We start from the raw sequence: 27,037 nt of genomic DNA on the forward strand, positions 1-27,037 counted from the left end.
AGAGAGAGTTCCAGAGTCTGGGGACCACAGCAGCAAATGATCTGTCACAAATGAGCGCGGACAAAACGAAACACTACCAAATTCTATTTTCACAAAGAATAAAGATGTGAACAAATACTAACAGCAACAACTACAGCAATAAACTGCTGAGAGACAGAGGGATGTAAATATATATAAAAAAACACATTTCCAAATAACTCTTATTTACAATAGAGCTTCTCTTGGAGCCTAGGCCTTAGCAACCCAACTATGGATAGTGTAAGACAGTATAGATGGATGGACATAATATTTACCCTTCTAACTATTAATTTAGAAAATATTCCAATTTGTGGTTGAAAAATGTCAGATTTGTCAAACATCAGAGGACCTTTCTCCACAAATGTGACAATGTCTTACAGTTATGGATATCTCTCATGAATCATTGTCTTCCCATTTAAGTATTGAAGTTTGGTCCCATCAAATGTTTCAATTTGATGCAAATATAATCTTAAAATATAAAAACAGATATATTTAGGATCTTTCATGGTTATGAAAATGTTTGAAACTCCTTGCAACTGGGCCTTTTTATTTTCATTTAATTTGTTTTATTTCTATTGGTTTGAATTTCACTTTGTACCCCGTTTATTCTCCTCCTTTATATATTTATTTATTTTTTGTTGGGTTGTGATTAGATGCTTTCCCACCGAGTAATTCTAAGAGCCATCCTCCTTGGGGAACCTTTTCCGATTGCTTTTGCACAGCAGTTAATAAATCTGCTACTATAAGATTTTGCTTCTCTTAATTTGGTAAATAAAAGGAGGTGTGACTTTATATTGAAATTTTAGATTCGTGTGTTGATATGAATTAGTTAGACTAGACCAACTGTAGCAATAGTTAAAGAAATGTAGTTATTACATTTGACTTATCTTCTATTTTGCTGTTTATGGACAGCAGTAGCTCAGGAGGTAGACCAGGTTGTCCAGTAATTGGAAGGTTGCAGCTTCAATCCCGGCTCCCACCAAAGAATGCTGCTATTGTGTCGTTGGGTAAGACGTTTAACCCAACTTGCCTGCTGGTGGTGGTCGGAGGGACTGGTGGCGCCAGTGATTGGCAGTCTCGCTTTCATCTGTGCACCCCAGCAGCTGTTATTACATCGTAGCTCATCCCCACGACTGTTTGAATGACTGATTGTGTTGTAGAACACCTTGGGGGGTTAAGAAGGTGCTATACAAATACAGCCCATTTAAACAGAATGCATTGCATGTAATATACATTTTTCATTCATCTGATTAAACAAAATGTTCATAATTCAGCTGTTCTGATTGATTATGTCTGAATCAAAGCAGCTGGAGCTCATGACATCTGTCATTACAAGGTGAACGGGACGGTGTGTGTTCTTAAATGTTTTTTTTTTAATTCAAGATCAGTCTTCTCTCTCCAAATTGCAGTTTTTTTTTCAGGTGGTTTCCCGGGTGAGGCCCAGCTGTGAGAGCCTCTTGGAGGAAAATTTAGTAAAGCTCGGTGTGGAGTTGTTCAACTGCCAAGCAGAAAGGGGTGCCAGACTTTCCTGTAAATGGTGACGTTTTATTCAGTTTAAACCGATGTTTTCTCACAAAAAAACAGTATTTATTCAATTTTATATCATTTGATTGTCAGAGCAATAAGGAGCGCACATCTGACATCCAGACATGTGGAACACCACATACTGACATAGTGGACCAAGCAGAGCTCACGATTAGCATCCTTTTCTACACGGTGACCAGCTTCCTGAACAATCTCCTTCGTGCTGTGAGGCTGCAGATCTCGGCCTGATCCTCCCTGGTTGTTTTTTTTATTAAACAGGAGGGACAGCTGGGGCTGAAGGATCTGACTGCAGCTTCTCCGGACAAGCTGGTGAAGGTCACGGGGCTCTGCAGGGGATCCCGTGATTTAAGCTAACAAAAGTAAAACCTAGGGATTTAGCTATTACTGCTTTAGATCATCCAACACATCTTTGTGCAGATGAACAAAGAACAAATAACTCAAAGCTAACTGTGTTTTAGCACAAAGCTTCCAGATATGTTTCAGGTAGGGCTAATGAGCTGTGAGACAACAGTCCTCAGAACCGATCACCTGGACAATGAAGTTGTTCTTCTACGTGTTGTGGGGCGGTGCTGAAGGATCGCCGTGACACCGCTCATCTTTAAAGATGAACAGATACTTGTTTATTCTGATGAGTAACGTAAACAAAAACATGAAACAAACAATATTGAAGGCTACCTATTAAAACACATTTTATGTAATTATTGTAACAAGACCATTACCGCGGGTCACACAGAACTACACACAATCAATCAATCAATCAATCAATCAAAGCTTTATTTATAAAGCGCCTTCCGCGACCCTGTCGGGAAGCCCAAGGCGCTGAACACGGTCCATGAGAAATGTGAAACATGATGAATAATTAAAAAATAAAAGCAATTCAAATAATGCAAAGGTAAAACATTAAAGTAGAAGACAAATGGGTACTACCCACTCCAGGTGGGCTCTCGACAGCATATGCTTGATTTTTGCAAGGCGTCTCAGGTGAAAGAAACTGGACCGGATCACAGAGTTGATGTGAGCATCCAGCGTCAATTTTCACCCCCAAACTGGTGACAACTGGTTTTGAGTTGGGAGAAAGAGGGCCAAGATCAACATAACGACCCACAGCCCTGCTATTGGGGTGGGGGGGGAAAAAAACGAGCTGTCTTTCCCTCATTCAGATGCAGAAAGTTGGCCATTAGCCAAGACTTCACCTTGTTAAGACAGGACACAAAGGACTGGATAGAGTGACCTTTCTCCTGACACAATGGAGAGTAAATCTGGCAATCGTCAGCATAGAGATGGAACACTAGGCCATGTTTACGAAAGATTGACCCCAGAGGAAGCAGATAAATTGCTAACAAAAGAGGACCAAGGATCAATCCCTGCGGGACCCCCCAGCGGAGCCCCTGACTGGGAGCTCTCGTCGGTGTAGCCATCTTACGGCGCAACCGGAAGTCGTGCGCATGGTCAACTGTGTCGAAGGCTGCCGTCAGATATAACAACAGAAGCACCACAGATGTACTCTGATCTAGTGATAGATAGATGTCATTTAAGACCCTCAGTAGAGCTGACTCTGTGCTATGGCCAGACCTGAACCCTGATTGGACAACCTCAAACAGATCAGAGTCAGCTAAATGTGAGACCAGCTGCTGATAAACGACTTTCTCAAGCAGTTTTGATGTAAAAGGCAGGGTAGAGATAGGCCTGTAATTTTTGGTCACAGAGACATCAGCACCTAGCCTGGTGAACTAGACCAAATTCTTGATTTGCAAAGTTTGGTCTAGGAACGCTCCACTGGAACCTCTGCAGCCCCAACAGCATTCTGACTGGCCAATCACAGCTCTCTAGAGGGGTTTCAAACACATAAAGAGCTGTGATTGGTCCATAATGGTGGGCCAATCATAGTGCTCTATCTGCTTGGTGAACAAATCACAGAGCTTTATCTGCTTTGTGGGCCAATCAGGGCACTCTATATGCCTGGTGGGTGGGATGATGCAACAGAGTGAAACAAGAGTATGTCACATTCATTGTCCAGTGGAATGCGGAGATCATTTGAAAGACAACGTTACAACCCGCCCCACAACCAAGAGCCGTCATTGGAGCGTTGCCAGACTAAATAATACATTTATTTAGACTAAATAATACATTTATTTAGTCTGGCTTGCCAGGCTAATCAGCACCAGGTTTCTTCAGGGTTGGCCAAACAATTGCTGCTTTCAAAGCAGCTGGGACCACACCGTTCTGCTCCTCGTTCCTGTGGTCGTGCAAAAGCACCTAAGTCATCAGATGGCTAAAACCTGTTTGTGTCTGGACGTGTGGGGCAGATGTTTTACTTTTTTATTGTAGACTTTGCCTTCTGTGTATGTTATCAGCTGGAAACCTGTAAATTTTACTTTTATTGTCCTCCTTTTGTTTACTTGTGCAGCCTACAGCTCTGTGTGTGAACCTTGCTGATGGGTTTTGTTTAGCTTTATTGACAACTAACAGCTAAACAAGACAGTGGTCAACGGGGAGGTGCCGGCTTCTTGCCCTCTAAGCCAGAGGCTGTGGGCTGGTGTCGGTACAGGATCGGCTCGGGGTCCTTCGACTGCCGATGTGATTGGCTGAACATGAAGCTTACAGAAGTGACGTTATCACGTTATGATTTTGATTGGTCAGAACAAATTTGCGGTAGTAGTCTTAGTGGTTGTAGTCCTGTAGTCCAAAAATCAACACTTTTTGGAGAAAATATGTTTGAATTTCTAAAGGAAATGTAAAATATAAGCAAATGATAAACGGCGACCCTCAAAAGCTCTTGATGTTGATGAAATGGGGCAAAATAAAATATAAGAACTTTATTGAAAGACACCAAGCAATCATATAAGAACGGTTCTCTAATTTGTCAGTCCCATGTTGGTTTTATGCAGTTTCACATTCTTTACAAAACAAAGATAATATGAATGTTTTATTAACAAATTACAATTATAAAGAAAACATTTAGGTGTTAACAAACAAAAATTTATTAACAAAACTGCTGATGTCTTTCCAAAACGTGTGTGTGAAAGCCAAGTAGATTTGCAGTCATGTGACGTCATCGGCAGTCGAAGGACCCCGAGCCGATCCTGCACCCGAGCAGATCCTGCACAGACACCGGGCTGATGGTGCTGATGTCACGTGTCAAGTGATGGAGAAGTGAGTCAGGTCGCGCGGGGGCAAGCTCGTCTTTATCCCACTAAGGATAAATGAACGATAAGAAGCAAAAGTTGCCCACTAGATGGGGCTGTGGCAGCATAATTGATCCTCAGCAAGTTTTAAAAAAGGATTAAAAAGGTCACCAAAAGCATCCAGTAGAGGACAGCGGAAAGTACCCTCACCCCACAAGGATGTTTCAGGCCACTGAATGGGACAGCCTTCTTTCTCTCTTTGATGACACCAGCAAACAAGATGACACATCTCATGTGTGGACAGCATCATCCCCTCAAAAACAGTCACTCACCACCTACCCCAACAACAAATCTTGGATCAGCAAGGAGCTAAAGGAAATCCTTAACAACAAAAAAAGAGGATTTTCTTCACCGGCTCTGCACAGGTTGGTTAAGAAAGAAGTAAACAGGGAGGTCAAGAGGGCCATCAAATCTGCTAAACTGGAGTAATAAAACACTGTGGAAAAATAATTTACCACAGGGGACCTTCACTCAGTGGCAGGGGCTCAAAACCATGGCCTCTGTGAATACTGTGGTCACCGCCTCCAGGACCATCCAGGTGGAGGGCAGCAACCCCTCCTCCCTCCCTGACGACCTCAATGCTTTCTACACCAGGTTAAGGTGGACAATATCTCCCTGCTTAAGCATAGATCCTCACTCAAACCTGGCAGCTCTAGTCTGCACTCACCTTCCAGACAGAGGATGTGGTGAGAGCCCTCAGGAGGACCAGGGAGAGGAGTTCACCCGGCCCTGGTGAGCTGGAGGGGGACAGGTGTTGTCCGGCTTTATATTACAAGCGTGTGTGTAATGTGCATTACAGCCAGCGATACCATTATAACTGAGGACCCCTGCCCTACACCAACGACTGCAGATCCACACATCCCAACTGTCACCTGGTGAAATACGCTGATGGAACAGTCCTCCTGTCACTGCTGTCAGGCCCCTCACAACACCACGGACCCGCTCTTCAGGAGTTTGTAGAGAGGTGTGACATCTCCAAACTTGAACTGAATGTGAGCAAAACCAAAGGTGGTGACCTTCTCCAGGAGGCAGAGGGATCCGGCTGCTTCAGTCACCACCACTATCCACAGGGAGCCAGTGGAGGTAGCTGAGGAGTACAAGTACCTGGAAACCACCTTTGACAACCTCCTGAAATTCTCCGCTAACACAGAGGAGATTCTCAGAAAGTGCCACCAACGGCTATATCTCCTTAGGAAACTCAACTCCTCTGGAGTCAGCTCATCCATCATGATGACTTTTTACTGTGCCTTCCTGGAAAGCATCATGACCTTCTCCATCACCTGCCGGTTCCGCTCCCTCAGCCTGCAGAACAGGAACACACTGCATCAGTGTGCTCCCAAATCGTTGGCCTGCCTGTCAGAACTCTTGCTCAGGTTTTCAGCCAACAGGCCCTGAGACAGGCAGCCAGAATCGTCCACGATCCCTCTCACATTCTTCACCCCGCATTTCAATGGCTCCCCTCTGGGCGGCGCCTCCGCTCCATGCAAGACTGAGAGGAGGAGAGCCACCTTTGTCCCCAAAGCGACTCTGCGCTTCAACTCCAGCAGATAAGACCATCTCCCACACCCAGAAACCCTCTCCCTGGACTATTCTGTAATCACTTTTATAGTTTTTTATTCTGCCGACACTTTAGTCACTTTTATTCACTTATGCAGTGATTGTTAAATTTTAAACTATACAGTTTATTATTTGTTCTATCCCTATTTTTACTGCATTTTTGCTTCTTCTTGTTGCCTGTTTATTCACTGTTCTTATCTCCAACGTCATGCTCTGCTGTTGTTTAAATTGCCCCTCAGTGATAAATACTTTTTCTGATTCTAAATTCAGTACTGTTTTCTTCAATTCCTCCTCCTTCTCTTCCATAAAATTAACGTTCCTAAAAGGACTGAAATATAGATCAATACTTTTTTAAAGCTTCATTAAGACAAGGATGCTAAAACATTGTTCTTGTCTTAATTAAGCTTTAAAAAATGTTTATCTATCTTTTAAACGTTTTGGGAATTAATACATTATAGAGCAAAAGCGGGAGTATTTGAAGGAAAAGATGGAACTGGATTAATAAAGTTAAAATACTTCCTCAGTAGGAGCACTGTATCTAAATTCTTCCAAATACGTCGTTTTCTTGAAAGAATTGGGAATTTGCGCCCTCTGCTGGCAATAAACAGAACAGTACTATATTTCCAACAGGTGTTTGAAATGAAGGGCAGATGGGTAGTTGCTGCACTCCAATGGCTTCACTGTAACTGTGTTCATTTTAGCCAGTTAGAAGAAAATATTTAGCCTCCTTGACTTGATGAAGCTTTAAACAAGTCTCAAGCTTTCTGTTAAACCTTTTGGGATTATTGATTTTATGCAGGAGAGGGAGGAGGATTTGAAGGAGAAAACTGAACTGGATTATTATTATAGTCAATAGCCTTCCTTAGTAGAAACACTTTTAAAAGGAACCTGGTCAGTCACATTGGGGTGAACAACCAAAAATGATGACGTTGGGGAGACTTTAGGGTAATCACCTCGTGATATCTGGATGACACATATTTCAATGTTATTTGCTAATAATAAAAGAAAGAACACATTCCCAATGACCAAGCAGCTCGTTTTGATGTATAGTTAGTGGGAGTGCAGTGCACGCTGCCGTTAGAGTCGCATTAATGTCCGCGGAAGAATTATAATAAAGAGAACAAATTCAGCTTAGTCATAATAATAATAATAATAATAATAATAATAATAATAATAATAATAATAATAATAAGAAGAAGAAGAAGAAGACATTTCATAGTTAGATGACTTTCTGGGGAAAAAAAATTACGAAATCAATTCACCCCACTTGACCATTCAACTTTACTCCAGTAGGTGGCGATAATGCACTTATAATAATAAGTGGCAACCCGAAATAAATGACTAAAGAAGAAATCTGCGCATGCGCACATTTATCAAAACGCCGACACAAGCTTGCTTGAGGTGAAAATACCGCATCAAACAAGAACTTCAGACGAGTAAAACACAACTTTTAAAGGTTTATGCGCATAAAGTGTAAATATGTCTTTTTTCCACATATCTCTAATTAGTAACGACACATTACGATAACAATAGCTATCATGCTAATACGTGGCTAACAGATGTGAGCCGCATCATCTTTCCCTTTCGTGTTTGAGTTGTGAAGTTATTCGTTGTATTATTGTCTCGGTTTGTTAACCCGTGGTGCCCCGTTAGAGGATGGAGAACGTGGCACCAGCCAACGGCACGCTAGACTGTCCTCTGGTCTCCGAGGATGTGGACAGGATCTGCGTGATGCCCGACCTGAGTACCATAAAGACGGAGCAGACGGTGGGCGCGATCTCTGATGACACCAACCCCCAGAATGTGGCCATGGGCATCAAGTTCATCCTTCCCAACCGATTTGACATGAACGTTTGCTCCAGATTTGTGAAGTCTCTCAACGAAGAGGACAGCAAGAACATCCAGGACCAGGTTAACTCTGACCTGGAGGTGGCTTCTGTTTTATTTAAAGGTAAGGAAAAACAAGTTGATAATTTGTGTCATAAATAATCGGAGTAGCTGGTCTTAGAGTTAAACCTGGTTATAAATGTTTTCTGTCTTTCAGCTGAGTGTAACATCCAGACTTCTCCCACACCTGGAATACAAGTCCGCCACGTGTATACACCATCCACCACCAAACACTTCTCCCCCATCAAACAGTCCACAACCCTCACCAACAAACACCGTGGAAACGAGGTTTCCTCCACACCTCTCTTAGTTCACTGTAAGTATGTTTAAGATGTGGATTTAGACTTTTCTGCTGTAGCCACCTCATGTTTTGTTTTATTTTTCAGCTCTGTCCATTCATCAGCTGGCGGCCCAAGGAGAAATGGTGTTTTTGGCCAGCAGGATTGAACAAGGTAGGACTAGCCCTAACCCACGAACACTCAAAACTACCAGTGTCTTGGTCTGAACTGAAAGAGTGCTTTTGTTTACTTTATTTTAAAATCTTTTATTCGTTTATTTATAAATGTCCACATCTTAAAGTGTCTTCATACAGATAGCCCAAAGCAATAACAGGGTAGCCACGGGCTATTAAAAGTGTTAAAACATTCAGTTCAGGATAGCCAAATTTAAGGCCTTAAAAGTATTACATTTCAGGGAAAAAGTATTAAAGAGTAACTAAACTCCCAAATAACTTTTTTTTTTGCTTATAAACTGTATAATTGGGTCTTTACAAATACAATCTTTCTATTTCTGTGCATTTTTTGACACGTTTGTGTAAACTTGATTAAATGTGTAATCTAGGTCTAAACACGTCTTCGTGCTGCCCCCTGTGGCAGAACAGCGGCTACTGCATTTTAAACTTGTGACTGACTGGGGCTCATACAATTTCACATCACCGATACAGTCTCCTCCCACTCCCCCTCCCTCCCAGGATGGAAATTCCCCACACTTGGCCATGCCAATCTGTGCCTCCTGGCAACGCCCACTTTCATGGCATTTTTCAAATCTTGACTAGGGGTGGAGTTACATTTTCTGATGGTGGGCAGTCCCTCTTTAAATTTCAGAAAAGGGACATTTTTTTTTTTTACATTTCTTGATGTTATATTTCATTTTAGAAATAGTTAACACTTACATTTCGTGATAAATATGCTATTAGATTTGTTATTTGTAAATAAAGCAATGCAGCGAAATGCACATTATGACACCGCACTTGTTGTCGTGGATCCCAGTCACAATTTGGAACTGTCGCAATCCAGAACAACACCTACAGGAGCGTGCGACTGGTATTGTTGCTCCTCTTCCAGGAGTAATTTCAATTAAAGCTGCAAGCAGCGTCGTTCGGCCCTCGCAGCGAAGATGCTCACCCTCCTTCCGCACCCCCTCCGCTCCATCCCCGATGCTCTCCAAACCCAACTCCCCGCCGCTCCGTCCTGGCCGGCAGCACGGGGCACCAGGGCACGTCCACGGACTGAAACGTCCACCACCCTGACACCAAGAAAAGCTAACAGTCACCTCATCCACACCTCACCCTGAATCAGCATCCCCTCCGAGCCTACCATTATATTACATGTCTCACCACTAGGGCATACTTTATCTTTAGCACACTGTTGGTGTGATGACACAGACCAACTTTAGTGCTTTTTTGCCCATATTTATTAAAGTTTTCGAAAGTTAAAGTTATCTAGGGGGCGCTGTGATCAATTACAGAAAAATCCCATTGAGGTCAGCTTTGGTTGACAAGGACAGTTTTCTGTTATTTTGGCATCAAACGGACGTTGTGTGTGTTATCTAAAGCCAGTGAGCTGAAAGGGGCGGAGCTACAGGGATTTGAATCAACAACCACATCAATGTGTTTGGTGCAGTCACGTGATGTCACAAGCCAAGTATAATGCCATTCTGACTTTGACTTTAGAAGTTAATAAAGTTTGAACCCATCTAGGGGGCGTTGTGACCATTTACAAGTAAATGCCATAGAGGTCATCTTTGGTCATCAAAGATGGTTTTCTGTTAATTTGGAATCAATCAAACGTTGCATGGGTCATCTAGAGACAAAAAGCTGTAAGTGGGTGGAGTTAAAGTGAATTGAACAAGTGATCACATACATGTGTTGATTGCAGATGTGTGATGACTCCCACAATGTTTGATGTAGTTTGGAACTTTTTTGCAGAAGTTACAAAGGTTTTTTGTATCTAGGGGGCGCTGTCCCAAATTTAAGAATTATTCCATGAAGAAGTTTGTAGGTTGATGACAGTCATTTGTGTGCAGTTTGGTGTGAATTGCATCATGCATGTGTTATTAAGGGCCTAATATCTGTCAGGGGGCGGAGCTAAAGCAATATCAACAACTTACCACAGGACTGTGGTGGGTGCCATTGTGTGAGTACACATAGCAAGTTTGGTGCAGTTACGACCTCGTCTGTAGGAGTTATTACAGTTTTAATGGTGTGTAGGGGGCGCTGTGGTGACATTACACAACTTTCACCAACGGTGTGTGCCTCGTTGAATAAAGGGCATGATTGTTGATTGCCATGTTCAGTCTCGGGCAGATCGGAGGTTGTTAGTGGAAGTTACAGTCAAACGTAAGGTCACGGCGTCACGCCAGAATTCGCCGTGGCATCAAAGCCCTTCCCTTTCTGAAAAGCTATCAGATCTGAATGGTCATTACAACATCATGAAGACCGTGCATGACCTTAGTGTCATGTTGACTAAAGTAGAGGGGACAAATATGGGCATTTCACCATTAAAAAATAGACTTCCTGTAGTCAGGGGGTGGGGCATAGGTGATGTCAGCTGTCCACATTGTCATTGTCTTGAGATGTGGTCAATGATCACACAGACGGAGTTTGATATAGATCTGATCATGCACATGGGAGTTGTTAAGTCAAGTAATGTAATGGCGAAAGGTCAAAGTTTGAGGCTTAGCCACGCCCACACCTTTATACTTGTATAAAATCCGACGGCTGAATTTTTTCCTCTATGTCTTAAGATTATATAGCAGGAGTTTGAAGGTGATAGGTGGAAAGGACGACGAGACATCATTCTCCTAATAACGTGTGTGAAAACCACTAAATCGAGTAATTGGACCAAAATGGCCGACTTCCTGTGCGACTTTGCACTTGGCTCAAAGAGACTTTTTTGTAGGTCCTGAGACCCCACATTAGTGTACCAAATTTCGTACTCCTCAGTCAAAGCATGGCTTGGGGCTGACAGTTTTAATGGACCTAGGGGGCGCTATTTCAGAAAATAGGCCACGCCCATTTGATGTTCACATGAGATCTTTTGGGGGGCCGGACTAGGATCACTCACAAGACGTTTCGTGACTGTATCTATAGAAATGACGACATGGGAGGCACATGTATGGTCACGGCGGTACGCCTGACTTCGCCGCGTCGCCACAGCCCCGCCTTCTGCAGAAAACACCCATAAAGTGACGTCAAGCAACGCCAACTTCTCTTCAGTTACCTGCTACAAATTCGGGCTGATTATTCGACAGGGCGAATTTTGGAAAATTTCCCAGTAAAACTTGACGTTTTAAGTCCTGAGGGGGCGGGGCTTGTGTGACATCATCCAGCGACCATTCATTTGTCTTCGGGGGGCGATGACGATTATCCATAGAAAGTTACTTTAACTGTAATTCTTTCATTTGTGAAATTATAGCAATTTGAATTTTTTTGGCGAGTGCTCGAACTTTGAGGCCTGGCCCCGCCCCTTCAGTATTTACGAAAAGTCAATTTTATTTTCTCATTTGAAGCGTCCATCGCTTCTGTTCGATGGCACACTATTTTTGAGACTATGGTACGAAAAATGACGAAACTGTTCAACCAAATATAGACCCTAGAAATGGCCAAAACGGCTAAAAATCGCCATTTCAACCCAAAATGGCCGACTTCCTGTTTTATATTGACCATGGTTGCAAGAGGCTTTTTTGTGCGGACTGTTGAGTAGTACCAGTATACCAAATTTCATAACTGTACGATAAACTAAGCTTTATGGAGAGGGGTATTTTTCACTCTTTAGGGGGCGCTGTCGAGCCACTTTTTTATCAACTTTCACATCGCCAGTGAAATACGTAAATTTCACGCACTTTCTATATTGGGCCAGAATTTGGTGACTTTTTGGATATGCTAAGACCCCCTAAAGGCCACCCAAAGACGCGGAAGAAAAAAGAAAGCGTAATAATAATTAAAGCTGCAAGCAGCGTCGTTCGGCCCTCGCAGCTCCGCGCCGCTCCGGTCTGCCGTCGCACCAGTGCACGTCTGACAGAACAGAAACGTCAACCACCCCGACACCAGAAACCGCGAATGGCCTCCTAGTCTGCACCTCACCCTGACTCAGCATCCCCTCTGAGCTCACCATTAAATTGAATATTAAGATTACGGCGTTACGCCAGAATTCGCCATGGCATCAAAGCCCCTCCCTTTCTGGAAAGCTATCAGATCTGAATGGTCATTACAGCATCATGAAGACAGTGCATGACCTTAGGGTCATGTTGACTAAATTAGAGGGGACAAATATGGGCATTTCAGCATAAAAAATAAATTCCTGTAGTCAGGGGGCGGGGCTTAGGTGATGTCAGCTGTCCACATTGTCATTGTTTACAGATATGGTCAATGATCACACAGACAAAGTTCGAAAAAGATCTGATCATGCACATGGGAGTTATTAAGTCAAGTAAAGTAATGGCGAAAGGTCAACGTTTGAGGCTTAGCCACGCCCACACCTTTCAACTTTTGAAAAATCCGACGGTTGAATTTTTTCCCCTATGTCTTAAGAGTGTATTGCAGAAGTTTGAAGGTGATTGGTGAAAAGGGCGACGGAGCATCACTCTCCAAACAATGTGTGCGAAAACCACTAAATCACGTACTTGCACCAAAATGGCCGACTTCCTGTGCGACTTTACGCTTGGCTCCAAGAGACTTTTTTGTAGGTCCTGAGACCCCACATTAGTGTACCAAATTTCGTAATCCTCAGTCAAAGCATGGCTTGGGGCTGAAAGTTTTAATGGCTCTAGGGGGCGCTATTTAAGAATATAGGCCACGCCCACAAACTTCAGCTGTCTATTTCTCTTGGAGCTCAGACTAGGATCACTCACCAGAAGTTTCGTAGCAATATCACGATAACTGAAGAAATGAGACAAACGTATTTCCATGGCGTGATGGCGATTTTCGCCATGGTCCCAAAGCCCCGCCTTTTTTCAAAACCTGCCAGTACTGGAGACCAAGTAACCTCAACTTGTCTACTGCTGTTTGCCACAGAATCCTGGTGATTGGGTAAAAGGAGTCCAGTAGGGAGCTGTGAAAAAAAGAGTAGCGTGGCGACAGGTCAAAGTTTGAGGCTTAGCCACGCCCACACCTTTCAACTTTTGAAAAATCCGACGGTTAAATTTTTTTCCCCTATGTCTTAAGGGTATATAGCAGAAGTTTGAAGGAGATTGGTGAAAAGGGCGACGGAGCATCACTCTCCAAACAACGTGTGCGAAAACCACTAAATCGCGTACTTGATCCAAAATGGCCGACTTCCTGTGCGACTTTGAACTTGACTCCAAGAGACTTTTTTGTAGGTCCTGAGACACCACATTAGTGTACCAAATTTCGTAATCCTCAGTCAAAGCATGGCTTGGGGCTAATAGTTTAAATGGTCCTAGGGGGCGCTATTTCAAAACATAGGCCACGCCCACAAAATTCAGCTGTCTATTTCTCTTGGAGCTCAGACTAGGATCACTCACCAGAAGTTTCGTAGCAATATCACGATAACTGAAGAAATGAGAGACAAACGTATTTCCATGGCGTGATGGCGATTTTCGCCATGGTCCCAAAGCCCCGCCTTTTTTCAAAACCTGCCAGTACTGGAGACCAAGTAACCTCAACTTGTCTACTGCTGTTTGCCACAGAATCCTGGTGATTGGGTAAAAGGAGTCCAGTAGGGAGCTGTGAAAAAAAGAGTAGCGTGGCGACAGGTCAAAGTTTGAGGCTTAGCCACGCCCACACCTTTCAACTTTTGAAAAATCCGACGGTTGAATTTTTTCCCCTATGTCTTAAGGGTATATAGCAGAAGTTTGAAGGAGATTGGTGAAAAGGGCGACGGAGCATCACTCTCCAAACAACGTGTGCGAAAACCACTAAATCGCGTACTTGATCCAAAATGGCCGACTTCCTGTGCGACTTTGAACTTGACTCCAAGAGACTTTTTTGTAGGTCCTGAGACACCACATTAGTGTACCAAATTTCGTAATCCTCAGTCAAAGCATGGCTTGGGGCTAATAGTTTTAATGGTCCTAGGGGGCGCTATTTCAGAAAATAGGCCACGCCCACCAGATGTTCACATCAGATCTTTTGGGGGGCCGGACTAGGATCACTCACAAGAAGTTTCGTGACGATATCTTTGGAAATGACGAAATGGGAGGCAAACGTAAGGCCAAGGCGGTACGCCTGAATTCGCCGCGCCACCACAGCCCCGCCCTCTGCCGAAAACTCCCATAAAGTGACGCCAAGCAACCCCCACTTGTCTTGAGTTACCAGCTACAAATTTGTGGTGATTAAGTGAAATGGGGCAATTTGGGACCTTTCACAGTAAAACTTGATCTTTTTGGTCCTGAGGGGGCGGGGCTTGTGTGATGTCATCATCCGACCTTTCAATTTACTTTGTGGGTGGATGACGAATGACCACAGAAAGTTTGGTAACTCTATTCCATTCAGTTATGAAGTTATAGCAATTTAAATATTTTTGGCGAGTAGTCAAACTTCGAGGCCTGGCTCCGCCCCTTCAACATATACGAAAACTCAGAATCCTTATCTCATTTTGTTCGCCCATCCCTTCTGAGCAATTTTACACAATTTTTGAGACGATCGTGCGAAAAATGATCGAGCAATCCAATCAGAAACGGACCCTAAAAACGGCAAAAACGGCAAAAAATCGCCATTTCAACCCAAAATGGCCGACTTCCTGTTTGATATTGACCATGGTTGCAAGAGACTTTTCTGTGCGGACTGTTGAGTACTACAAGTGTACCAAATTTCATAACTGTACGATAAACTAAGCTTTATGGAGAGGGTTTTTTTTCACTTTGTAGGGGGCGCTGTTCAGCCATTTTCTTTGCGATTTTTTTGGGACCTTTAAAATATCAAATTTTTCACCAGGCCTGACAAGTGTGCAAAATATTGTGAGTTTTGGGGTATGTTAAGGTCCCCAAAAAGCTGTTCAAAGGGGGCACGGAATAACAAAAAATAATAATAATCAGAGCAAAAACAAGAGGCCTTCGCAGCGCTTTCGCTGCTCGGGCCTAATAAACGGAGCAGATACAATAGGCCTTCGCAGCGCTTCGCTGCTCGGGCCTAAATATGAACCACAATGACCCAGTAACGTTTATACCAATATAAACACTTCTAGAGTTAGCAGGCTTTGCTACTGCTAGCTTGCCACTTGTCCCGTCTGTAAGCAACATATTCTCACCACACGTCCCCTCGAACAGTGAAGCTGTTTTCTTGATTAATAAAAATCACTTGGTTAATATTCTGCCACAAACTTTACATTTGGCTTTATGGTTTTTGATTTTCGGGGCGTGTTCATTCACGTTTCAGGGTTTCACTGCACTGGGGGGTCCTTTCCCTGTTTATGTGCTGAGATGAGCCAAACCCCTCCTCCGTGCAGCCAGAGCGCTGTTCCACAAAGCGAGCTCAGAAATTTGAGGTTTTTAAAAAAAAGCTTTGCTTATGGTAGCACACCAGTTCACTGCAGGGCTTTTCGGTTCCACGAGCAAAGCTCAGATAGATTCAGTCCTCGCTAAATCAAGCGAGGAGTGAGGAGCGAGGCTCACGCACGTCAGGCAGCCCCGGGTAATCGATGCCAGATAAATGAGAATAGAAGGAAAGGAAAGTGTGTTCTTCTCCCAGACTGAGCAAGAATTATTCATTCATGCCTACGAGGATTACAATGATATCAGAACTAAAAAAGAGACCCCCAGCTGCTTGATTAAAGCCGTATAGCTGGTGCTGTTTAGTTAGAATGCTCAACGTTTACATGTTTCCATGGCAATACCCGGAGTCCGTGTCGGTCAAGTAATCCTCAGGTATTTTCAGGTATACCATCTTGTTCTTTTTTCCTGAGGTAGTTCAGACATAGCTTGGACTTATGTTTTGGGTCATATCTTGCTGTAGGATGAACCCCCTGACCAACACAGAACAGTACCAGAGGGTACTGCTGCATGGCGCTGGAGAACGCTGTGGTAGCCGTTTTGGTTCAGGGTGCAAGTCACCGACCCTGGATCCAGCAAAACAGCCCTAGACCATCACACTTCCTCCTCCATGTTTGACAGTTGACGCCACACACTGTGGAACCATCCTTTCACCTACTTGACGGCATACAAAGATCCTGCATGATGAAACGAAGATTTCACATTTGGATTAATCAGTCCAATACCTTCTTCCAGTCTTCAGTAGTCCAATGGCGGTGTTTCATGGCCCGGGCAAGCCTCTTTTTCTTATTCTGACGTCTTAGCAGTGGCTTTCTTGCTGCAACTTGTGCTGTCAAACCTCCAGCTTGAAGTCTTCTCTTCACAGTTTAAACCGAGACTTGCTTACTACGACCACTATTAAGCTGTTGTCCTGTGAGCTGCCTATCACGCAAGCTGTTAACTCTCACAAACGTGTCCTCTGATGCAGTTATGGCTTTGGGTCTGCCAGACCTCTTCCTGTCAGAGTTTGCCCCAGGGTCTGAGAGCCTTTTGATGGTGAAGGAAACTGTACTCACTGACACCTAGACTTTCTTTGTAATTTCTCTGTAGGAAAGACCTACATTTTTAAGTGTTATGATGGTCGGCCTCTCTTCCATTGTTATTGCCTTTTTCTTGCCATTTTTGTAGCAACACACTATTACCTGCAGTAAGATACTGTTCAAGTGATGCTCACAAGGGTATGGTACCACAGTGTGTTCCAACACTGCTTTTATGCAGACAGGGGGGGTTGTAAGTAATACTGAAAAGTTGGAACACCTGTGGGGATTAGCAGCACCAGCTTTCAAGGCTTGATCAACCTCCATTGCTGCAGACCGGCTGTGTTCCCTGAAAAAGGCCTTTTTGTGTAATTCTGAAATGTACATTATTTTTCAGTTTTGAGTAACCTTGCCCTTTTTTTTTTTACCTCTGGCAGTTCGCCACTTAACTTTGTACCATTTCAAACTATTCATTGGACTTGAATGACTTAAACTACAATAAATAACTGGAGAAATCGGGGCGTTTCTAAAACCTTTGACCGGTAGTGTTCTGTTGCAAGTGCAGATATGTATTTCCTAGGGATGTGTATTTTTGAAATTCTGGCGATACGATACATATCACGATACAGGGGAGACGATACAATATATCTTGATATATTGCGATACATTCAGTCAGATGTTACAAGCAATTTTTTTTACTGAATTTATTGTAAGAATGTTCAATAAACAGTCCAAACTGATACGTAACATGTTTAACATGAGGTATCTGAACCATGATGGAGGGATTTACATTTCAGTGGTGGAAACAAAACCCGCTGCACACTGCTGCCAACTAGCGGGTGGCGATTGAATTGCGCAAAACGAAAAGAAAATACACAAATGTTTGCAAGTAAATTCTTTCAGGAATTAGATACACAGCTTTTGAATTTCGATGTATAATCGCAGGAAAAAATATCACGATATATTACCATATCGATATTTCTGATACACTGCTTTTGAATATCGATATATTGCTGGGGAAAATATCACGATATATTGCCATATCGATATTTCTGATACACTGCTTTTGAATATCGATATAATATTGCTGGGGAAAATATCACGATATATTGCCATATCGATATTTTCTTACATCCCTAGTATTTCCGGCCGTGGACCCGGCCATACGTTTTTACTGAAAAGGCATTAAGAAGGTATTAAATTTCACTATGTCAAACCTGGAGCTACCCCGCATAAAAATGACTCCATTACATTCATTCACTGTAGAAATGTATGAGTAAAAACCAAGATGTTACATTTCATGTTACAGTAGCATGAAAAAATGCTTTTTAGCTTCTTTGTATGTAAAATCATAAAAGAAGGACATTTACAAAGTAGAATCATTTATTCAGACTGTTAGTTTTATTGCAAATATAAAAGATTTAATTTGTTGCTGCATATTTGTCAACAGAGACTGTTATTAATCTCCAAGATGAGGAAGGCTTCACGCCACTGATGTGGGCAGCTGCACACGGACAGATTGCTGTTGTGGAGTTTCTTCTTCAGAATGTATGATCGAATACAAGCATCACCTTTTTATTAAATCTGAAAAGAAATAATAAGTTTATTCTGACGTGCAGGGAGCCGATCCCAACCTGCTGGCCAAAGGGAGGGAAAGCGCATTGTCTCTGGCCTGCAGTAAAGGATACACCGACATCGTGAAGATGCTTATAGACTGTGGAGTGGATGTCAATGAATACGACTGGGTGGGAATTAATTTACTTTTCTGAATTTTTAACAAATGGCACCTTTTAGTAATGCAGTGCAGCCATGATGTCCAGTTGTTTTCTATTGGTTATCACTAAACTACGTGCCTTTGGTCTGTTTCAGAATGGAGGAGCTCCGCTGTTGTACGCAGTCCATGGAAACCACGTACGCTGTGTGGAGATTTTGTTAGGTGAGAAGAGAAGAAAAACTTTGTAGTAATACATCTTAAAGGCTCATTTCTTTTGACGTTACATGTTTTATTTATGTACCTCAGAGAGTGGAGCTGATCCTACAGTAGAGTCCGATTCTGGATTCAATGCCATGGATATGGCTGTGGCTATGGGCCATCGAAATGGTACGTAACAATTACTGAAATATAGAGTGAATGCTCTGAGGAAGGAAATTTAACTAGATAGCAATAAAATCTGTCAAATGTACCGTTAGAGGTGACAAATTATCCAGTTCATCAGCAATCTAAAACTATGTTTTGAGCCTCTAAAAAGCAAAAAAAGTTTCTTTAGGCTTTCATCTTGTCCCAGGTAGGGTTGTCACGATAATAAAATTTCAAACTCGATTCGATACTGGGAAAAAAAACTCGATTTCGATACTATTTAAAAACACCAATTTATTGAACTAATTTATTCAAAAAATAACATTCCTCAATTTATATTGCAAAAATTAAATGTTAATAATTAAGTGTATAAAGTGCTTAAACCTTTCAAGTATCAGCATTTTTTAAACGTGCATACAAAAACTGGTGAAAGTTAACACTTTAAATCATGAATTGTCTCACTATATATACACTATTTGCAGAGTGATGTTTTTCTACTTAAACTCTGTTTAAGGTGCATTTTTGTCATAAGCTGTAATGCCATATGTTTTGTTCTGTACTTTTGAACAACTCTGTTGGTCAATAAAGGGAGAAAACAAATTTCTCCACAGTAGGACAAAGGTACATCTACCGGTAATCTTAATAAAAGCAGATTGGCGCACGGCAGTGACGTCATTAAAAGTGCCGGTTAGATTAGCCGCGGCTAGTCTGTTTACGCCTAGAAATCCCAGACCCGCTCCAAACGAACAGGGGAATCACGTTAATGATTCCTAACAAAACCTTTCGACATGAAGATGTTTTGGTGCAGATAATGTCTTATTTCGAGGCTGCACCATGGGTGCCCGTCCGCACCCGTTATATGGATATACGCTGACGGCGATTCGCCGATGGATCTAAATACCCCGGGGAATCCAAGTAGCACCAAAGTTGCCAAAGTGAGTAAACAAACGTACTGCATGCTAGAAATTAAGTCCGGGTTGCAATAAACGGGAGTTTCCTTTAAGCGCATAAGCGTGAATATACAACTACGTGTCGGACTTGGTATGCTAATTAAGTTGGGCTGTGAAGCGCCTCCCAAATTCGCTGTTTATGTTTTTGTTTATTTATTTGGCAGACAAAACTTGGATCGGAGACAACTCGTGTGGGAAATTGCAATATAGCCATGTGGGGTCTTCTTCTTCTGTTTGTCTGGGAGGCGGAGGCTGCTTTACGGCATCTGGCTGTCGTGCGGGTCGGTGTACTTGAAGAAGGCTGTGTATAATAGTCCATAATATCGATACCACAGGGATGGAATATCTAATTTAGATACCACTTTTAGTATCGATTTATATCTAGGTATCGATTTTTTTGACAACACTAGTCCCAGGAGCCTTGATGCAGGTCTAACCTCTCTATTTGAGCTGATCTGAAAAGACCTGTTTACTCCTCCCAGTATGATTATGATAATGAGCTGCTTGCCGATTGGTTGGTTTCCCCAGACGGCCTTAGAGCCAGACGCCCCACTATTCAGATGCAGTTGCATCATATTGTCCAAGGTTGGAGAAAGATGCTCTTGTACGGTGACCGGCACAAACAACTACAGGGAGTGCAGAATTATTAGGCAAATGAGTATTTTGTCCACATCGTCCTCTTCATGCATGTTGTCTTACTCCAAGCTGTATAGGCTCGAAAGCCCACTACCAATTAAGCATATTAGGTGATGTGCATCTCTGTAATGAGAAGGGGTGTGGTCTAATGACATCAACACCCTATATCAGGTGTGCATAATTATTAGGCAACTTCCTTTCCTTTGGCAAAATGGGTCAAAAGAAGGACTTGACAGGCTCAGAAAAGTCAAAAATAGTGAGATATCTTGCAGAGGGATGCAGAAGTCTTAAAATTGCAAAGCTTCTGAAGCGTGATCATCGAACAATCAATAGTTTCATTCAAAATAGTCAACAGGGTCGCAAGAAGCGTGTGGACAAACCAAAGCGCAAAATAACTGCCCATGAACTGAGAAAAGTCAAGCGTGCAGCTGCCAAGATGCCACTTGCCACCAGTTTGGCCGTATTTCAGAGCTGCAACATCACTGGAGTGCCCAAAAGCACAAGGTGTGCAATACTCAGAGACATGGCCAAGGTAAGAAAGGCTGAAAGACGACCACCACTGAACAAGACACACAAGCTGAAACGTCAAGACTGGGCCAAGAAATATCTCAAGACTGATTTTTCTAAGGTTTTATGGACTGATGAGATGAGAGTGAGTCTTGATGGGCCAGATGGATGGGCCCGTGGCTGGATTGGTAAAGTGCAGAGAGCTCCGGTCCGACTCAGACGCCAGCAAGGTGGAGGTGGAGTACTGGTTTGGGCTGGTATCATCAAAGCTGAGCTTGTGGGGCCTTTTCGGGTTGAGGATGGAGTCGAGCTCAACTCCCAGTCCTACTGCCAGTTTCTGGAAGACACCTTCTTCAAGCAGTGGTACAGGAAGAAGTGTGCATCCTTCAAGAAAAACATGATGTTCATGCAGGACAATGCTCCATCACACGCGTCCAAGTACTCCACAGCGTGGCTGGCAAGAAAGGGTGTAAAAGAAGAAAAACTAATGACATGGCCTCCTTGTTCACCTGATCTGAACCCCATTGAGAACCTGTGGTCCATCATCAAATGTGAGATTTACAAGGAGGGAAAACGGTACACCTCTCTGAACAGTGTCTGGGAGGCTGTGGTTGCTGCTGCACGCAATGTTGATGGTGAACAGATCAAAACACTGACACAATCCATGGATGGCAGGCTTTTGAGTGTCCTCGCAAAGAAAGGTGGCTATATTGGTCGCTGATTTGTTTTTGAATGTCAGAAATGTATATTTGTGAATGTGGAGATGTTATATTGGTTTCACTGGTAAAAATAAATAATAGAAATAGGTATATATTTGTTTTTTGTTAAGTTGCCTAATAATTATGCGCAGTAATAGTCACCTGCACACACGGATATCCCCCTAAAACAGCTAAAACTACAAACAAACTAAAAACTACTTCCAAAAACATTCAGCTTTGATATTAATGAGTTGTTTGGGTTCATTGAGAACATGGTTGTTGTTCAATAATAAAATTATTCCTCAAAAATACAACTTGCCTAATAATTCTGCACTCCCTGTATATTTGGATTGAAGTCTTTTGGTACTTGGTTAAAAAATATTGGGAACTTGTGGAAACTTTTGAAAATTCCTACTATTACTAGTACATCCTGGAACACAACAGGATTTCTCAGCCCTTTTTCTTGTTCTTCTAAAACAGAAAATAAGCTAACAGGACAGCGTTAGCTGTAGGGTTGGTCATCGTTTGATTTTGAATGATTCCGATTCCAATTCCTTGTTTCAGTTTCGGTTCCTATCGATTCCCGATTCCGATTCTTTCAAGACATGACATGTTTTACATGAGTTAGCTAACCACAGGTCCTACTTGATGAAATAATCTTAACTTCAACATGAATTTTGATTCTATGAACAACAACATCACCTTCATTTAGACAAAAACATGTTTCGGAGAAAAAACGAAAAAGACTTGCAGCACAACCAGTGTGTTTGTTTCTGACCACAAAGTCTGGAAGCAGCCTCTGGGATGAGAGGCTAAATGTCTCCAACATATCCAGAAACATCCAGCTGTTTTCAGCTAAAGCTCTCAGGATGATCATGTCCAGGATGACTGAGAACTACACCTCCACGCTGCAGCAGCATTTAGTCAGAACAGGAAGGGAAACCTAAATGTAGCTGCTGTCAGTAACAAACTAACAGATTTAAACATTAAAACTCTCAACAGAAATAGCTCAGAAAGGAAATAAAATATGTTATTTATTATTATTATAAGTATTAATTGTGGCAGAAGCTGGTGTGGTCCACCACAGAGAAGCTTCTCTAACATGATGATTTTAATTATTCTACAGGCTATTGTTCAGCCTTCTGACGCTCTCACACACACACACACACACACGAGTGTTGGTGAGCGGCTGCATCTGACTGCTGATGCTCCGTGTGTGTTTTTATTTCTGCAGTGAGACAAACTCACCTCACACCGTCCAGAGTTTGGTCTTTAAAGCTTCTATTAATTCCACCGTGTAGACGTATTTTAACAAGATCCTCTACGCTGCAGGAGTTAAAGTTTACATTATGGCGTAAAAGTTCGGCAGACACGTTTGTTTATATCTGGCCACTGCGCGCCGGGTGGGGGGAGGGCGGACTCGTGCTGCAGACAGACAGCTGGTGTGATCAGCTCTGAGTAGCGTTGATCACAATTTGCAGATTACGTTTATTTTTCACAGAGATCGGCCGTGGATTCCTCTACCGTCAGCATTCTAGGAATCGAAACTAGGAATCGAAATCAAAAACGTTGAGCGATTCCAGGAAAAATGAAGTTGGAACCGGTTACAATCGATGCTCGATGCCCAACCCTAGTTAGCTGGAGCTACAGCTAACATTTTCCGTCCCTCCAGCGGTGCGTGTGGTTTATATACTGCAGAGACTACAGGGGGTGGAGCTCATTATTATAAGGTGGTGATGAGCAGGTTTGTGGAGGAAGGGCTCCACTTTGTGACGGGACTGGGACAGAGTGCTCAGAAGTTTTTCTACTTTCTAATTTACATAAAAAGTAGGTCACACACGGCTTTGACCTTTGGCATGGTACTTTTGACCACCCAAGCTGTCTTTATTCAACAACAATGACAATTATGGTTTAGAGTTTAGTTCCCTTTTAAGTTTTTATTTATTTATTTGCTCTAGCCCATTGATTTTACGCTTCAAAAATCATCTCTGTATTTTATTTCATTGATACTTTCTACACACACTTGTAAATGAGATGGTTAATCTCAAGTGTCTGAGTAAACAAATAAATAATCACGGTATTTGTAAAGCAGTGGCCAATAAATCTATAAATGGTTAAAAATCTTGCAGACTTTGTCGCTCAGTCTCGACCAAAACATGTACCGGTTGCTTTGCTTCTCCAAGCAAACCCCTACTAAAATGTCCACCTTCATACATTCACAATGTCCTTTAGCATGAAAAGTCAACGCACTCATTCCTTCATACTTGAAATCGCTTTCAGCCCCTTTGTGTTTATGTACCTAAGGTACATCAGGTCCGAGTGCTGCTCCCTGCTTGTACCCAGCCAGCAATGCCAGATGCAGTCGCTTTGCATTTGGGGCAGCAGTAGCTCAGGTGGTGGAGCGGGTTACCTCATGATAGGAGGGTCATGGGGTCGATTCCAGCTCCCGCCAGGGGTATTCTGCTGTTGTGTCCTTGGGCAAGACACTTCACCCAACTTGCCTGTGTTGGTGGTGATCAGAGGGGCTGACGGCGCCAAATGGCAGCCTTGCCTCTGTCAGACCTCCCCAGGGCGGCTGTCGCTACAAATGGGCCATTCCCGTCTGTACCGGGTCGGCCCGGGCCGGGTAGCGTAGGTTGTTTACATATCTGGGTGGCCTGGTATTTTTCCGGGCCAACCAAGGCTCATTCTCAGCCCTCTTCTCGAGGGGGTCTGCTTCAGGCCGACCAGGGCCAACACACCCACTGCTGACAGCAAATTCACACCTTCCATTAGAGCAAGCCTCTGATTGGTGGGTAGAATCGGCCCACATGGGCTTAAGACAAGGATGTGTGGAATCAACCGGGCCAGGCTGGGGCCGACTGGGGCTACCCGGCCCGGGCCGACCCGGTACAGATGGGAATGGCCCAAAAGTAGCTTACCATCACTAGCAGTGTGTGAATGTGAGAGTGCATGAAAGCATCTTTGAGTGTCCCAAACAAGCGCTATATAAGTTTGATGATGATGATTACTATTATTATTATTATTATTATTATTACAAGATGAGTTTGTTTTCACTGTTCACCTGCTTGTTTTGACTGTGGTGCCATCCTGACCCATATGTGGGTGTGTTCAGTTCAACAGGTGATGGAAGCACACCTGCTGAAGCTACTGATGGCCATCAGAGAGTGAGCTGTGGTTTTGGAGGAGAATTGATCCTGGAGAGATGACTCTGGGTGCTGGACAATCATGAACCCAGTATCTCACTGAGCTGTGACTGACTGATGGTGACAAATAAGAAGAAGTTGTTTCTACAATGTCTCACAAATACCCAGAGAGTTCTCGATTTCCTCACAGGGCTTCGCTCTCATGTCACAACTTACGAAAATGGGTGTGGAGTTGTTTCCTGTGCTCGTATCTCGTCTGTTTCATTTGAGTCCGAAAGTTTCACGACTTTGGCAGCAGACTGTGACCAAATTGTGTTAAACTGCAAACAGACTGACATATAATTTTGACAATTCGAGACTAAATTGTTGCAAGAAAACTTGCAAGTATTCATTTGATCCAAACGGGTATAAAACTTCACATTCAGCGTGATTCCAACTGAAACTTTTCCCTTTTTTTTCCTCTCAATGTAGTGTTTCAACAGTTTGGTGAGATATTGGTTTTGTTACTAATGGAGATTTCAGCAGTGATTGTGTCTGATGCACAATAAGGTTTTATTCTGTGTGAAGTTTCAGTTGGAGGTGTTATACTCTGCACTTTACTGTAAACAGATCGTGGAGTTTGTAATCCCAGATACACTGAGGCTCAAGTTGAAACACACACACACACACACACACACACACACACACACACACACACACACACACACACACACACACACACACACACACACACACACACACACACACACACACACACACACACACACACACACACACACCAGCCCAGTTGTGTCGGTTATTTTTAACTATTCATAATTTAATACCTCTTTTCTAAGGGTGTTTATAACAACATATTAAGCATATTTATTAATGGTAAATAAGGAAACTGACGTAACACCATCATGGTCTCTTGTTTTTTTTCTGGTTGCCATGGCAAGCACATCTCTGAGGTACAGGCGTGGTTATATGAAGCTATTTGTTGTTTATTTACTGACTTTTGTGTTGACTGTTCTGGATTTATTTATTTATTAGAGTATTTTAACATTTGTTTGTTTGCCGTGTTGTGATGTTTATGTGAGTTGTGAATTTTAAAAGACCGCACACTGCACTGAAATACCCCAGAAGAGGATTGTGGTGTTTTCTGATGTGTCGTAAGCAGTTATTTGTGCGTTAAATCTGTCATTAAATTAGGTGATGAAATATGGCTTCTGTGTCATTTATCTGTTTTTGATTAGTGGTGAGAAAAAAGAACGGTGTGGCTTAGTCAAACATCAACAAAAATTAGAGATGCACAATAAATCGGTATTGGCATCGGTTGACGACGTTAGTCATTGTTTTACAGTTCCAGAAATGATCCGATAAATAAAACTGGGCCGATATTAACGACCAATATTTTTTCCATCTTGTTTCTGTTTGTGTGATGTGTAATTATTCATCATGTGACAGTGATTGTAATAATCTCAGAACCATAAGTGTGTGTATATAACATATTGTAAACTGCACTTTATAGAAACAGACATTCAAAAATTCAGTGTGTAATTTTCAGTCTATACAAAATTGAAACGTAGTAAATGAATTAAAAGATAGCCCAGTTATTGAAAAATATTGGCGGTTTCATAACATATAACCATAGAAATCGGGTCTAAAATGCATGGAAGTGGGTCTCCGGGCGACACCATATTGGATGCCATGTTTCCTTCTACTGAAGCCCGTAAGGACAGACTGCATTTACTCATTTGTAACAAATGGTTACAAAACATTCAGCATTAATAAACATTGTTCTTTTACACGTTTACCTCTTCACTCATTGCAAGTGATGGAAGGAAATCTGATGTTCTGTTTATTTTGCTGGAGGTTGCACTCCCAAGGATTTTTTACCTTAATGGCCGTCTGTTGGTAAGGTCTTAGTTGAACACAAAAATAATGCTTGCTTGCAATGATTTAGGTTTGTACTGCCCCCTGTCGCCAGAGAAACTACACACTTTCAGTAGTCACCTTAAATCTGTGGGTCAGTTTCTCTGGATTTACTGGTCAAATGTGAGCTGAGACGAGAGATAAAAATAGCTAAAACTGGATTTGTGTGAATT

At 42.6% G+C, this 27,037-nt stretch overlaps 2 protein-coding genes across 3 annotated transcripts in view; one reads left to right on the forward strand and one right to left on the reverse strand.

Moving 5' to 3' along the window:
• fbp1b (fructose-1,6-bisphosphatase 1b) overlaps positions 1 to 27,037 on the reverse strand; it is a 291,591-nt gene that overhangs the window by 180,724 nt on the left and 83,830 nt on the right. The gene's annotated exons all lie outside the window — the stretch shown is intronic.
• ankra2 (ankyrin repeat, family A (RFXANK-like), 2) lies at positions 7,655 to 25,145 on the forward strand. 2 transcript variants are annotated; one of them, XM_070552454.1, is made up of 9 exons: positions 7,655 to 7,778; positions 7,959 to 8,256; positions 8,350 to 8,508; positions 8,579 to 8,644; positions 18,387 to 18,484; positions 18,556 to 18,681; positions 18,806 to 18,872; positions 18,957 to 19,037; positions 24,920 to 25,145. In XM_070552454.1, the coding sequence occupies exons 2-9, from the start codon at positions 7,962 to 7,964 to the stop codon at positions 24,973 to 24,975; spliced, it is 948 nt and encodes a 315-aa protein (XP_070408555.1). In that variant the 5' UTR covers positions 7,655 to 7,778; positions 7,959 to 7,961; the 3' UTR covers positions 24,976 to 25,145. The 2 variants fall into 2 exon arrangements, with proteins under 2 accessions (XP_070408555.1, XP_070408556.1); XM_070552455.1 differs by having other exon boundaries at positions 7,690 to 7,706.

Source organism: Nothobranchius furzeri, chromosome 6, assembly GCF_043380555.1.
Source record: "Nothobranchius furzeri strain GRZ-AD chromosome 6, NfurGRZ-RIMD1, whole genome shotgun sequence".
In the NCBI taxonomy this organism is placed as follows: Eukaryota; Metazoa; Chordata; class Actinopteri; order Cyprinodontiformes; family Nothobranchiidae; genus Nothobranchius; species Nothobranchius furzeri.

Coding starts and splice junctions, on each gene's coding strand:
- ankra2 (XM_070552454.1), top strand. CDS start 7,962: ATGGAGAACGTGGCACCAGCCAACGGCACGCTAGACTGTCCTCTGGTC. Junction 18,485..18,555: donor TGGAGTTTCTTCTTCAGAAT/GTATGATCGAAT, acceptor TCTGACGTGCAG/GGAGCCGATCCCAACCTGCT. Junction 19,038..24,919: donor GGCTATGGGCCATCGAAATG/GTACGTAACAAT, acceptor GGGTGTGTTCAG/TTCAACAGGTGATGGAAGCA.